Below are 13,508 nucleotides of genomic sequence, written 5' to 3'. Positions count from 1 at the left end.
CACCCTCTGGGTCTTGGTCTTGCTGCTTTGGTAACTTGTCCTTGATGTTGGGCAGCAGATTCCCCAGGCAGGTTGGTCCCATGGAGATTTAATGTTTCCTGCAGACAGGACAAGGGGGAAGGGATTTAAACAGAAAGAGATTAGATTTAGATGGGATATTAGGAAGAAATTGTTCCCTGTGAGGGTGGGGAGGCCCTGGCACAGGTTGCCCAGAGAAGCTGTGGCTGCCCCTGGATCCCTGGAAGTGTCCAAGGCCAGGTTGGACGGGGCTTGGAGCAACCTGGTCTAGTGGAAGGTGTCCCTGCCCATGGCAGGGGGTTGGAACAAGATCTTAAAGGTCCTTTGCAACCCAAACCACTCCAGGATTCTGTGATTTATAATTTGTAATGCACTGTATGTTACTCCACGAAGTGATTGCTGAACTGGTTGACCTCTGTCTTTAGATGAACAGGGAGATTTCAGGACTTGGAAGCCTTGGCTCAGGTCTCTGACCATCAGCATTTCTGCCTGGTTTTGTTTGCTCATCCCTTTGTGCTGTGCAGGGTGAGAACAACCCCCTAAAGCAGTTGACTTTTTGACATCTGCCCTATGATTGCCAAAAAGCTGCTGCTTCCTCCTCCATCCCATCAGATCTCCTTCGAATCAGATGGGCTTTGAAAGCAGCTTTTTGATTTCCCGAGATCCTTGTTTGCTCTTCCTTCCTCCTGCTCCCTCTTTCTTCCTTTGTTCCTGGAGGTTAAAGCTGTGGGTGTTGAGGTCCCATTACTCATTTTGGTCCCTTCTGAGCTCATCCTGCTGAAAAAAGGGCCTGGATTGAAGCAGCCCTGGATCCCAGCAGAGTGACATCACCAGGGCTTTGGTACAGCAATGTGAGGGATGGAGCTGAGTGGAGAGTCTTGTTGGAGGGATGTCCTAAAGGGTGTGGCAATATCAATTTTCTTTTTTAACTGTAATCCCCAAAAAATTGGGACACTGGAAAAAAATTGTCACTCTGGACAGAGCAAATCCCCTCCTAGAATCAGAAAAATCAAAATATAGGTGCAGTAGTGGTTTTGTCCTGCTGTCTTGTGTTAATGGTATCTGCTTTTTTTTTGCTTGGCTAGTTGAGGGTTTATTGAGTTTTTTTAAGGTTTTTAGTGTAAAAGGTGGAATTCCAGAATCACTGAGGTTGGACAAGACGTCCAAGATCATGGAGTCCACCCTGTGCCCCATCCCCACCTTGTCCCCCAGCCCAGAGCACCGAGTGCCACATCCAGGCCTTCCTTAGACACCTCCAGGGGTGGGGACTCCAAACCTCCCTGGGCAGCCCCTTCCAGTGCCTGACCACCCTTTCCATGGAGAAATTCCTCCTGCACTGATAAGTTCAGCTCACCAGAAACCACAGTGCCCTGTTCCCTCTGTAAGCACAGTTATTAAGTTGTGCTCTCCTTCTCTGGGACATCCTTTCACTACCAGGACCTGGATTCTTCTCCTGCACCGGGACAGCCTTTCATGGCCCACTTAAAAGGTGGCCATAACCTGTTCACGGTCTTTTGTTAGAATTTAGGAAAAATTTCTCCATAGAAAGGGTTGTGGACTCCTGGCAGAGGAGTCACCACCCCTGGAAGTGTTCAAGAAACACGTGGATGGGGCACCTGAGGACAGGATTTAGTGGTGAACATGGTGGTGCTGGACTTGATGATCCGAGAGATCTTTTCCAACCTTAACAATTCCATGATTCTGTAATTCTCCCATATCACCTTTGGAGTTGTTCCTGTGATCCTGTGCCCATTGGGGTGTTGGATGGGGATTTCTGCCTTGAGGTTAATAAATTATCCAGCATATTTTTTTTTTCCTTGTTCCATATACGAGCTGCACTTGAAGAGCACCATACTCAGGAAAAAAAATCAGGGATTCAGAGAAAATATTAAACAGGAGATTCAGTTCAAACCTGGGTGAAACCTGAAGGAACCCTCCCCTGCTCTGTATTTGCCATCTCCTGCAAACACTGGTGTTGAAACGTGTGCTGGCACGAGGCTGAAGTTCCGTCTCTCCGGGGCAATGGGGATCCCACGTGACACAGCAGGAAAAACTTGTCTAATGTGCTTTTGATTTGGAGGCTTGCTCTCGCTGTCTGCTGGCACAGCAGCTCGCCAGGTGCCTTCATGGTGTTGGTTTTAATTTGCTCTTGCCTGAAGTGCACAAGTGGGGAGGGATGGCTCGGAGGTGGCGAGGGGAGCGGGCTGGGGGAGCTTTGGGAGAACCATGGGAACAGCTGCTGAGGGTTTCTTGAGCTGCCAGAGCAGCCTGAAGAAAGATTTAACACCCAACAGGCACCTGTTCCTAGCAGTTTAGCTCCTCAGGCACATGGCACGGGGGCTGCAGGGGGCCTGGCCAGAAGGAGCAGATGGAATGTGTTCAGCAGGTTGCTTGGAAAGGTGGGAATTGCTGTGGATTGGGTGGGAAGGTGATGCCGTGCCCTGGGGTGACGTGTAGCCCCAGCACTGAAGGGCTGAGATCTCCTGGCTGTGGTGGCATCCCTTGGCCTTTCATTCTGTGTCAGCTCTGACATCTCATCTCACAGCTGGTCCCATCCTGTGGACAAAGGTCTCTGTGTGACACGTGGGCTTGGGACCATTGCAGGATGCTCAGGCAGCTTTGTTCAGGTTGGACTTCAGGAGGAATTTCTCCATGGAAAGGGTGGTCAGGCCTTGGAAGGGGCTGCCCAGGGACGTTTGGAGTCCCCACCCCTGGAGGTGTCTAAGGAAGGCCTGGCCGTGGCTCTCAGTGCTCTGGGCTGGGGGACAAGGTGGGGATGGGGCACAGGGTGGACTCCGTGGACTGGGAGGGCTTTTCCAACCTCAGTGATCCTGGGATTCTGTGATCAGCCTCAACCCTGTTCATCTGTGTCTGAATTCACTAATGGACATCATTGACCCTCATTGACTCCTCATGATCTGTTAGGGGGCAACCCTGGGAAGTCACTGCCCTCTCTGAGCTGGGAACATTCCTGGGGCTTGTTCCCTTCAACTCGCTGGGATGTGAGTCTTGCGGCGTGTGAGGATTTTAAGGGATGGCTTCAGATGCTGGGAATCATAGACTGGTTTGGGTTGGAAGGGACCTTAAAGCTCATCCAGTCCCACCCCTGCCATGGGCAGGGACACCTTCCTCTATCCCAGGTTGCTCCAGACCCCGTCCAACCTGGCCTTGGACAATTCCAGGGATGGGGACTCCACAACCTCTTTGGTCAACAGGAGTGCAGAGAGTGAGCTGCTGTGTCACCCATCTCCAGAGCCATCCCTGACCAGCAGCACTGTGAGTTCTCCCCACCTTGGTGGCCAAGCTGGAGAGGTGCTGGTGCCCCTGAGTTCAGAGGAATGGGGATGAACTTATTTTCATTCCTTTAAGACAGAGTAATTAAATACAGTATGTACAGATCCCTCACAATGACAGCCGCCCACAGAGCTAAAAACAGGAAATCCATTAACTTCATTATTTAAAAAATAAAATAAAAATCCTCCCAACTGATTCCTCTGTCACTTAGAGTTCTGCATGGAAGGAGGGCTAATTTAACGCTGCATTAACTCACTGTTATCACCCTCCTGTTACCTAAGTAGTTTCTAATGACTACCCTGGAGAGCACTTGGAAGCTTTTAAAAGTTTTCATGCTAAATTTTTTTTTTTTTTTATTCTGGGTAGTTTATACTTTAAAGAACAAAAGTTATGGATAACATATTCCCAAATCTTCCAACAACACGGAGAACTTTTCTGTTGGCTGTGAAATGTGAAGTATCCCAAGGCTGAGGAAGAGAACTGGGGAGTGTTTATTGGTCCTGGTGTTTTGGGGAGAGGGGTTTGGCAGAGTTGGGCTGTGGGAAGCTGGGTCACACCTTGGGTTTGGTGCTCTTTGGGGCAGCAGAGTGTCCTGGGCTGGCAGTGGAGGACTGGGGTTATCAGCTCTTGCCCAGGACACGGAGCCAAAGGGAATTCTGTCCTTCAGCCTCTTGAGTTTTGGCTCTCAGAGCTCTGAAAAGGCTCCAGGCCCTGCGGGGCCGGCGGCTTGTGAGACACATCCCTTTGTTCTGGGGTCTGCGAGTGAAAGGCACCACGAGCTGAGAGGCCATAAATCATGGCCTTTCCTCCTTGTCTTTTCCTCAGAGCTGTGGTGGATGATTTCTTCCTTTTTTAATCTCCTTTCTCTCTCTCTCTCTCCCAGCTCAGCTCCGCTTCTCAGATCAGCATCTCAGAACTTTTTTTGCTTGAATGTTTCAAAATGAAGCATTCTTGTGGTTCTGAAGTATTTTTAAGTCTTAAAGTTGCAACTTTCTGCATTATATCCATTGGAAAAGGAGCTTTGGTGTGCAGTGCCGGTCTCTGGGCTTTGCTTTCTACCTCATTGATAGACTTAAATTATTTCAACCTTGTCTTGCCCACGTGCTCTGCCTGTGGATGGAGGAGATTCAGAACTGCTCTTGGACATTATTAGCAGGGTTTTTATGTTTAAAGTCTGTGTGATTGTGGAGAGACTTGGCCTTTCTATTAGGAATCACCAGAAATCCTGTCCAACCAGAGGGAAACTTGTAAAACTCGACACAAACTTGGGTGTTTCTTGTGTGTGCTCTTTGTGCCTCTGTTTTTACTGATAACTGGGAAGCTGGAGAGCGAAGGGGAGAGTCTCTGGCTCTCTAACAGGTTTGTTGTCCTTCTAGAAAAGGAGAAATGACTGGGAAAAAAAGGCAAAAAGGGAAGGGGGTGATGCTTTTCCCCTGGGCTGCAGGGGAGAGGGAAAACCAGCACATGTCAAAGGGGGGTAACTGAGACATGTGAGAGCCAATCCCAGCTGGAAGTGGTGGTGACTTTGCCCTGGGTTTTAGTGTGATCAGTGTTTCACACTGGAGATAAAAAAGGTGTTTGTGGTTACCTGAAGCAGGATTTTCTGTTTTTTCTGTGGTTTTAACTTGTGCTAGCAAAGAACTTTAGAGCGATGCAGCTCTTTGAGGCACAGTCAGGAGCTTTGCTTTCCTTGGAGGAAGTTGTTGCCAGGAATGATGAGCTGTGATGATTTACAGTACCAAAGTGGGGATGACTTGCAGTGTTATTTTGTGTTTAAAAAAAAAAAAGGAAGAAGCAGAAACATTTATTTGCCATGAGTTGAAAGGTGGGTTCTTGTGAGACTTATCCTTCCTAGTTGAGATTTATCTTTCCTAATTACCTTCCTAGAAGACTAAGTCTGACCTGACTATTCTCTTTCGAGGCAATATGTAATTATTAAAAGAAGTGTTGCTTCTGTCTATGTTGCTGTGTCTCTGTATTGATAGAACTGGTCTGTTTTGGGCTTTTTCTGATTTGATCTCTGTTTCTGTGGGTGGCAGCTGAGGATGGAGGGCAGAGGAAGGAGGCTGAGGGGAGTGAATGTGTGTTTGCAGAGTCACAGAATATCCTGAGTTGGAAGGGACCCACAAGGACCATCCAGTCCAACCCTCAGCCCTGCACAGACCCATCCCCAAGAGTCACACCCTGTGCCCCAGAGGATCATTCAAACCCTCCTGGAGCTCTGGCAGCCTTGGGGCTGTGCCCACTGCCCTGGGGAGCCTGGTCAGTGCCCGACCACCCTCTGGGGGAAGAACCTTTGCCTGAAATCCAGCCTGACCCTTCCTGACCCAGCTCCAGCCACAGATCAGACCATCCCGTGCTCATCAGCAGAACCCAGACTGTTTTCACCAGGTGTTTTAACCCCAGGGCTGCAATCCTGGGTTTTAGAGAGGGAGGGAGGAGAGGCTCAGGAGCAGGTCTAATTCCAGGGTAAGTCAGTATGGATTGGATGTCTCTCTCTCCTTGGCTGCCAGAGGTGTCTGACACACAATATCCATAGGGAGACAGCTGCACTGCCCGCTGCTGGGAGCTGGAAAATCCATGTATCCACGCTGGAGAAGCTTTTGTGTGTGCCATGCAAACGTGCTCTCTGGAAGTTTGACATGTAGATATTTATATTCAAAGAGAAACAATTTTCTGCCTCACCTTATCCCGTATTTTAGGAAGGGGGATTAATAAAAATAAACTTCTGTGAGCTTTTCTTACCACAGCCAGGTATGAGGGTTGATTTTTGGCCAGATGAGTTTTTTTTAGTCAGAAAAATAGATTAATTGAAAGTAGGAAACTTTGGACCCGTTTTTTGTCTTCTTCTGGAGGCTTTCAGCCCTTCTCTGCCTCATTGCTTCTCTCCCTGATTGTCCATGTCAACAGCAAACTGGGATGTGGAGACTGGGAGGAAGGAGCTGAGCTGACTTCCCTCTGTAGCCGTGGACATGGGATAACTTGGCTGTTTTGATGGGAAATTTATTTGATGGGAAGTCATAAAGATGAAAATTATGATATAACAATATAATCCTGTTTAATCTGTGCTCCATTAGAAATAATACCCTCTATAGGGAGCCATAATGGGGCTGCCTTGGACTTTTTTGCCAGTTTTTTAAAACTTTTTTTAACATGTTCAGCCCCAGTGAAGGTTCCTGCAGCACATCAGACCTTCCAAGGCGTGGGGTCTCTGCTGAAGGATGTGGTGGGGCCGTGTGGTCCTGGCTCCTGCAGCTCCTCTGTCCAGCAGCACGTGGGTTTGGACTCCAGAGATCACTTAATGTTTAACAAACCCTGCGTTTCGTGAGGGGTTATATCATTTTAAAGAAGACAAAACATTTGAAAACCCTAAAAGGAATATGGGAAAACCTTTTTTCTGCGTTGTTTTTCCTTCCTTCCTTCCCTCTGGCACATCCCCCTTGTTTTCCTCCTCCTCCCCTGCCCCAGCAGAGACCTCCAGAAAATGCCAAAGCCACGGATTTGGCCGCATCGGGTTCGGAGCATGTCCCAAACATTCCCAACGTGTGTGGGGCAAGTGCAGCCGCCATTGGCAGTTTATTTTATTTCCATCTTTATTTTTTTTTTTATTTTATTTTTTTCCAAAAAAAAGCCCAGCCCGTGGCTCCCTCTCCGGCTGCGCGGGGATAACAATGGGGCGCTTTGTGCCGCTCTGCAGCTGCTGAAATTTGACGAGATCCAAGTGAAGAAAACAGGAGCAGGTGGGTCAACAACGTGACCCTTTCGTTCCCAGCAGGATCAGTGGGAGCCCCGGGATGGAGCCCAGGAAATGAGGATGTGTTGGTTGGTGCCTCGAGGATGGGGAAGTGCCCTTTGGAGAGAGGTTTGCTGCCGTTTATCCAATGGGTTTCACCCCAAAAATTCCAGGGCTGGGCAGTGTTGCTGTAGGGGATGAAGCGGCTTCGCTCCACACAGGAGATCCTTGCTCCAGTACTGGGGCTTTGATTCCCAGATTGTCGCTGGTTTGTTGGGTTTTGTGGTGCTCCATGGCTGCCACACGGATGCTCCTGAAGTTCTCAATGGCCAGGGCCTGCCCTCTCTTCCCCTCTCCCAGCCCCAAAGTGGGGCTGTCCTAGATATGGCTGCCCCATCCCTGGAAGTGTCCAAGGCCAAGTTGGACAGGGCAACCTGGGAATAGTGGAAGGTGCCCCTGCCCATGACAGGGGGTGGAACGGGATGAGCTTTAAGGTCCCTTCCAACCCAAACCAGTCTGTGATTCCATCACGATTTCCCCTCTGAGTCCCCCCAGGTCATGGAAATGACTTCCTGCATGTCCGCGTTTTTGCTGTGCTAGTGCAGTCCTGGAAAATGCCAAGGATGGGAATTGCTGCAGCTTGGAGGAGGGTTTGATCTGTGGTTCCCAGCGTGTTTGGTGGCAATGGAGGATGTGGCTGTGTTGTGCTCCTTTCCCTGGCGCTGCCACATCAACAAATCCACCTCATCGTGGAATCCTGGAATGGTTTGAGTTGGAAGGGACCTCAAAGCTCATCTTGTTTCAACCCCCTGCTGTGGGCAGGGACATCTTCCACTTCATCACCTTCATCAGTGCTGCCCACTTGGTAGTAAGAGGAGGGTAAGATTAGGGAGAAAACCACTCTTAATAATGAGCTGTGTGGGTCAGCAAAGAGCCGCTTGTTCCTCAGCCCTTCCCTGCCTGGGTGTGGTGACCTGGATGATTCCTTGGAGGTGTCACAGTGTGTTTGGGCTTTGGGAACCCCTGCGGTGGTGGCAACACTCAAACTTCAGCAGAGACACAGTTCTGGCCTGGGAGCTGTCTGAGATCGTGAGGGATTTGGAGTCTGAGGCTCGTGAGGGCAGATGTGAACAACTGTTGGTGAGTCAGCGGCTGCAAACGGGAGGTTCCTGGTGATGGATCTTGTAATCCTGATTCTGATATCAGTTTACAATCAAGCCCCAATGGGAGATGGAGCAGAGTTCCCTCCCCCCTTGTACCTGGAGCAGTGGATGCACTTGTGGCACTGAACATGTTCCCATCCTTGGAAATCCTCCTGATTTAGGTGTAATTTTAGTAGAAACCATGTCATGTGGGGCATCTCAGATAATCCCACCATCACAGACACTTCCATAGCTGAGAGAGCAGCACCCAGCTCAAGCTCTTTGTTTGCTCAACATGAGGCCTGAAAGAGGAATGGACTCAGTGACCTTAGAGATCTTTTCCAGCCTTGATGATTTTCTGGGAATGACAGGCTGTGGTCAGGATGAGTCCGTGCTAACTGGGGAAGGGGGAGAGCGGTGAGAGCTTTGTCAGTGGGTTGGGAGCAGGAGAGCTGGTGCTGGGAAGTATCCAAGGTGAGGAGCTTATTGGGGTGGAAGGAAGATGGGTAGAGGCTGGAGAGGAGCTGAATGCAGGGTGTGGAAAGCTGATCCGCGCGACCCCGCTGCCAACTGCGGACACTCCGTCCCTCGGGAAGGGCTGGGAATAAATCAGAGCCTCTCCCAGCTTATCTGCTCTTAGCCTTGGGTTTTAGCAGGGCCTTGATGGGATCTGCTCTGCGGGTCAGGGGTGCAGCACCACCCTTCAGCTGGAGGGGCAGGATTCGGCCACGAGCCGAGGAGGTTTAGGCGCGGACTCGCGACCCGGCGCCGCGACCGCGGTTTGTCCTTGGCTGCACTTGCAGTTAAACCCGGCTTGGTGCCGGCTTAGCTGTGCCCGTGGTGAGCAGCAGGGCCTGGAGCAGTGGCTCCCAACAGCTGGCAGCTCTGTTTACCCCGGGCTGGCCGAGCCGGCCCCTTCCTGGCACGGCCCAGGCGGGTTATGCCGTTGGTCTCGCAGCCGCGCGGGGCCGGTGCCAGGATTCCAAGTTGTCTCTTTGGAACAAGGAGCACAGGTGCAGGGCTGGGCTCCTGCTCCGGGCAGCCGGCGCATCCCGGGAAGGCTCGGGACGTGTGTGCTGGGAGCATCCTCCAATAACCCGTTTGACCTGCGGGAATGGGGTCAGGCAGGACCACGAGATCCTTCTGTGCCCCTTCTCTCCGCATGCACAAACTCCTCCCTGGGAATTGGGGTTTGGATTAAAATGACTTTTTGAAAGTAGGAGAAAGCGCTGCTGTGCCCTCGGGAGAGGCTGCTCTCCGAGGGGAAGGGATGCACAGGGATGCAGAGGCTGTTTGGATCCTGCTCCAACATCCATCCTATGGATCTGCGGGGCTAACCCAGTGATTAACATATGAAAACGTGGCTAACAGTGGGATTCTTGTGCAGGCAGGGATGAAGGAGATGGCTGCCCCTTTTGGTGCCAGTCGGCCCCAGAGCTGCTCCTTGGGCACAACCAACCTCTCACATTTGGAATTTTAGCTGGTGCTTTCCTGGTGCAGCTGCTTTTAGTACAATATTCTTCACTTCTCCCCTCTGAAACGCTAATTTAGGCAGTTGGGGTGTGTTTGCTGGAAACCACAGGATGTATGGAATGAGAATTGGGAGTTTTTAATAGCTGTGTGATGTATAATAATCTGAGAGGGGAAAAAAAATCCATTTTTATTTAAGGGACCTTGTGCGCATTAAGGTAAAAAATAGGAGGTTTCCTGACTGCTACTGAAAATATTTTAAAGCAAATTCAAGGTAGTTTTGCTTGTGTGACAGCATCAAATCGTGGGTTTGAAAACTCTTCTGATGGGGGATCAGGTGGCTCAGGCTGGAGCTGGAAGGAATGGATGGGTTTGGAATGTTTGCTGCCTGTTTGGGCTGGGTGAAGGGAGGTGTTGTGGATCACACCAGTTAAGTGCCTGGAGAACCCTTGGGAAGGAACATGGCACATGAGCCAAGGACAATGCCTGGTTTAATTTGTGTAGATAAGTGGGAATGTGTCTTAAATGTGTCCAACAAGTGTCTTAAATGGCTCCAACAATGGTACTGAATTTTCAAGAATTATCCTCACCAAGGTGCTTTTTTAATGTTTTTAAAGTACAATTGTATCACACAGAAATATTTGAGGATAAGAATAATTGGAGGTGGGACAGAGCTGGAGTAATTTTGGTTTTGGCAGCAATATATTATTAATTCAAAACGTAGTGGGGGTTGGACTTCACCTGTCACAACAGGGCTGTGTGTTCTGCCTCTTCCAGAACAGTCATTTCAATATTTATACTCTGGGGCTGGGACAAGAAAATGCAAAATGCAGATTTGCATGAATTAGGGAAAGTCTGGCTTCTCCAAAGCATGTGGTATCACAGGAAGCAGGTTCATGGTGTGATCCCAAGGCTCTGCTTTGATCTCAGCTCTGCTGGTTCAATCCAGGGTAATTTTGTTAAATCCAGCCATGTTTAAAATCCAACAATGGGTAAAACTGGGCCTAGTGGACAATTTGGACTTGTTACCATTACGATTTTTCTTTTATGATAAAAATTTCCCATTGCACTTAATATGTTGGTGATAAATAAGACTTACTGAGATCTTAATCAGTGTCTTTTGAAGATAAAACTGCCCCGTTTCGGCACAAATCCAGCACAGTCAGAAGGACTGTTGGCTCCGTGACTGGAGGAATCAGTGGCACTGCTCAAGGCACTTAAATCACATTTTTCTCTGCTTCACAAAAGTTATTCATTTTTCTCTCACTTCGCACTGCATAAAATACCCATTTTTATGCAGCGTCTACTTGCAGAAGAACAACACCACCCAATGCATGTTTTTCATTCCGTAGCTTCAAACACCTGAACCAACTGTGTGTGATGTATTAGGACAGTTGATACCTAATTTCCCCCAAATTAAACCTAAAAAGCATTAAAGATGGTTGGGGTTTTTTTCTTCTTCAGTGTTTAAAATTAGCGAGAGGATAACTTACAGCACCATAACTATTCTCTCTCTTTCCTTTCTCACACGTTGGCACCGCAGGATGGGAGTCGCAGCTCCTGGAAACAGGATTCCTGGGGATATTCCTGTGCCCTCTCTGGACCTTGTCCCGCCTTCCCCAGCACACTCCTCCTTCCAGCATCGTCATCTGGGGCTTCCGCTGGCTGATTTTCAGGATCATGCTCGGAGCGGTGAGTGGGACGTGGGGCTTTGCTTCTTTGAGGGGATGTCTCACCCCAGCACAAGACCTGCCCCTGGTCCATCAGAATCCTGTGGGTTGGGAATTTTTCCTAGTGGAGAGGGAGTGTGTAGAGGGAAATGCTTCCTGGAATCCTTGTCCTCACTCTTAGTGGTTATTTTAAGGATAAAACAGGAGTAAGAATGTCCGTGTTGGTGCTGCCCCTGGGATTGGCCCTTGCAAAGGACTGGAAGTGGAGCCTTGGGCATTGTGGCTTTTTCATAAGGCTGTGAGGAATCCAGTGGGTAATTCCCAGGAAGCAGCAGCTTAACCCAGTTATTTTTCCTTTGTATGTGCTCTCCTGAAGTGTCACTCCCTGCTCCGTGGTCTCAAAGAGAACAATTGCTGCCTTACTGTCCCAGTGCCAGTGGAAATTCCCAAGTAGCTTGTAAGAGAATCCATCAGGAACTGCCCCATCTCTGTTGCAGTAAAGGTGTGGCAGGGGCGTTATCCTGACATCTCCATCTGCTTGGACACTTCAAAATATCCCAAAAATTTAAGGATCATCGCTGTAGGAGGAGTGGCTGGGTGGTTTTTTTTGGTTGGGTTTTTTTTTCAGGAATCTCATGGTGAATGTATTATTTTGCGGCATTTGTCACCAATGGAATCTTCCCAAATGTCAGCATAGGCCCTTCATCCTCTGTGGATGGAGGCTGGATCCTGGGGGCTTGGTGCTTCTCAGCTTCTAAATGCTGCAAGAAAGGCCTGGATGTGGCACTCAGTGGGTGACAAGGTGGTGATGAATCAAAGGTTGGCCTCGATCTTGGGAGGTCTTTTTTCCAGCCTAAATGATTCTGGGATTTGGTGATTCTCAGCTGTGATGCTGATTATAGAATGAACTGATTGTCTATGACACCAAGTGTAGGGAAACCCAGCTAATTTCCTTAAAAAACTAAATGATCACCAAGTTTTCCCCCTGCTTTCATTCTAAGCTGGGAGTCTGACTGAGCTTTGCTCCTGTTAATGTGTGATATATTCTGAATTATGGGACAGGCTGGATACAAAGGAAAACCATGCTCCCCAAACATCTTTGTTACATCTCTGTGCTGCTGCTTCTCTTCTTTAGCTGGAGAGTAATAACTCTCCTGTTATTGTCAGGAGAGCCTTTGCAGAGGGGTCGGCTCCCGTCGCATCCCAGAGCGTCTGGGACGCTGATACACCAGGAACAGGCACAGGAGCAGAAAACATGGAAAGGTCATTAAATGGGGATCTACACGAGGCAGTGGAAATGGGTGATTGATGGGATCTTTAATGTTTTGGGGCCCAAACACATGTCCTTCTCCTCTGGGGCTGGGGTAACGACGCTCGCAGGCAGCGGGAAGGGAGTTTAACGCGTGACAGCGAAGGATCCTCCTGGAAAACAGGTGCTCCTGCTCCCAGGGCATCTTTGGTTTCCTCCTAATCTGGGCAGGAGCTGAAGCTTGTGCACAAGTGTGTGCTGGAGGCAGCTTTTCCCAGGGGTGGAATTGGCAGGGATTGTATTCTACACAGAAAGGACGTTTGGCTTTCCCGGGTGGTTCTCTGAGGACTCTTCTGGGTGGCTGGGGAAAGGCTTTCCTTGGAAAATCCTCCAAGCAAACGGCATTCCCTTGGCTCAGCTGTGTTTTCTCACCTTGTGTGGGTGTTAGGTGAGCAGTGCCATGTTTGAAATACACCTCAGGTGGGCAAGGAGGTCTCTCTTCTGCAATGTGGTGGCTCCCAGTGAAGACTCCACGTTCTCCTCCTGTTTTCTGTGGTTGGTTCCTGTATCATGGGGCTGATTTCACTTGGCAGTCTCTTTTTTTTCCTCATTCAGTGTATCCTATTTGGGCTCTTTGCCCATGTGGAGCTCTAGCAACCAGAGACTTTGCATTGAGCAAACTTGCTCTGGTGGAAGGTGTTGGAGGAAGGGTTGGAACGAGATGATCTTTAAGGTCTCTTTTGACCCAAACCATTCTGTGATGAGGGAGTTTTGCTGTTTCCTGGCTAATCTTCCCCCCAAAAAATCACGTCCAGATCTCGCTTCATTGTCCATGTCTTCCCTGGGGCTGGCTGGGCTTGCTCGGGGGAGGTGGAGCAATGGGAAGTGGAATAATCCCGACTGCGTGTGGCGGGAGCTGAGGAGCGCGGGGC

General features: G+C 49.4%; 1 protein-coding gene across 2 annotated transcripts in view; it reads left to right on the top strand.

The window, feature by feature from the left end:
- Positions 1-13,508, top strand: part of LMF1 (lipase maturation factor 1) — a 159,914-nt gene that overhangs the window by 43,005 nt on the left and 103,401 nt on the right. For both annotated transcript variants that reach the window (XM_027683904.1, XM_027683905.1), the window contains exon 4: positions 11,201-11,349. In XM_027683904.1, coding sequence (XP_027539705.1) covers positions 11,201-11,349 — 149 coding nt within the window. The remainder of the gene's footprint in view (positions 1-11,200; positions 11,350-13,508) is intronic.

The sequence above is a fragment of the Neopelma chrysocephalum genome, unplaced genomic scaffold (genome assembly GCF_003984885.1).
Source record: "Neopelma chrysocephalum unplaced genomic scaffold, ASM398488v2 Primary Assembly neopelma1_65, whole genome shotgun sequence".
Lineage (NCBI taxonomy): Eukaryota > Metazoa > Chordata > Aves > Passeriformes > Pipridae > Neopelma > Neopelma chrysocephalum.
The sequence above is the reverse complement of the archived record's forward strand: the minus strand, read 5'-3'. Positions and strand labels throughout refer to the sequence as shown.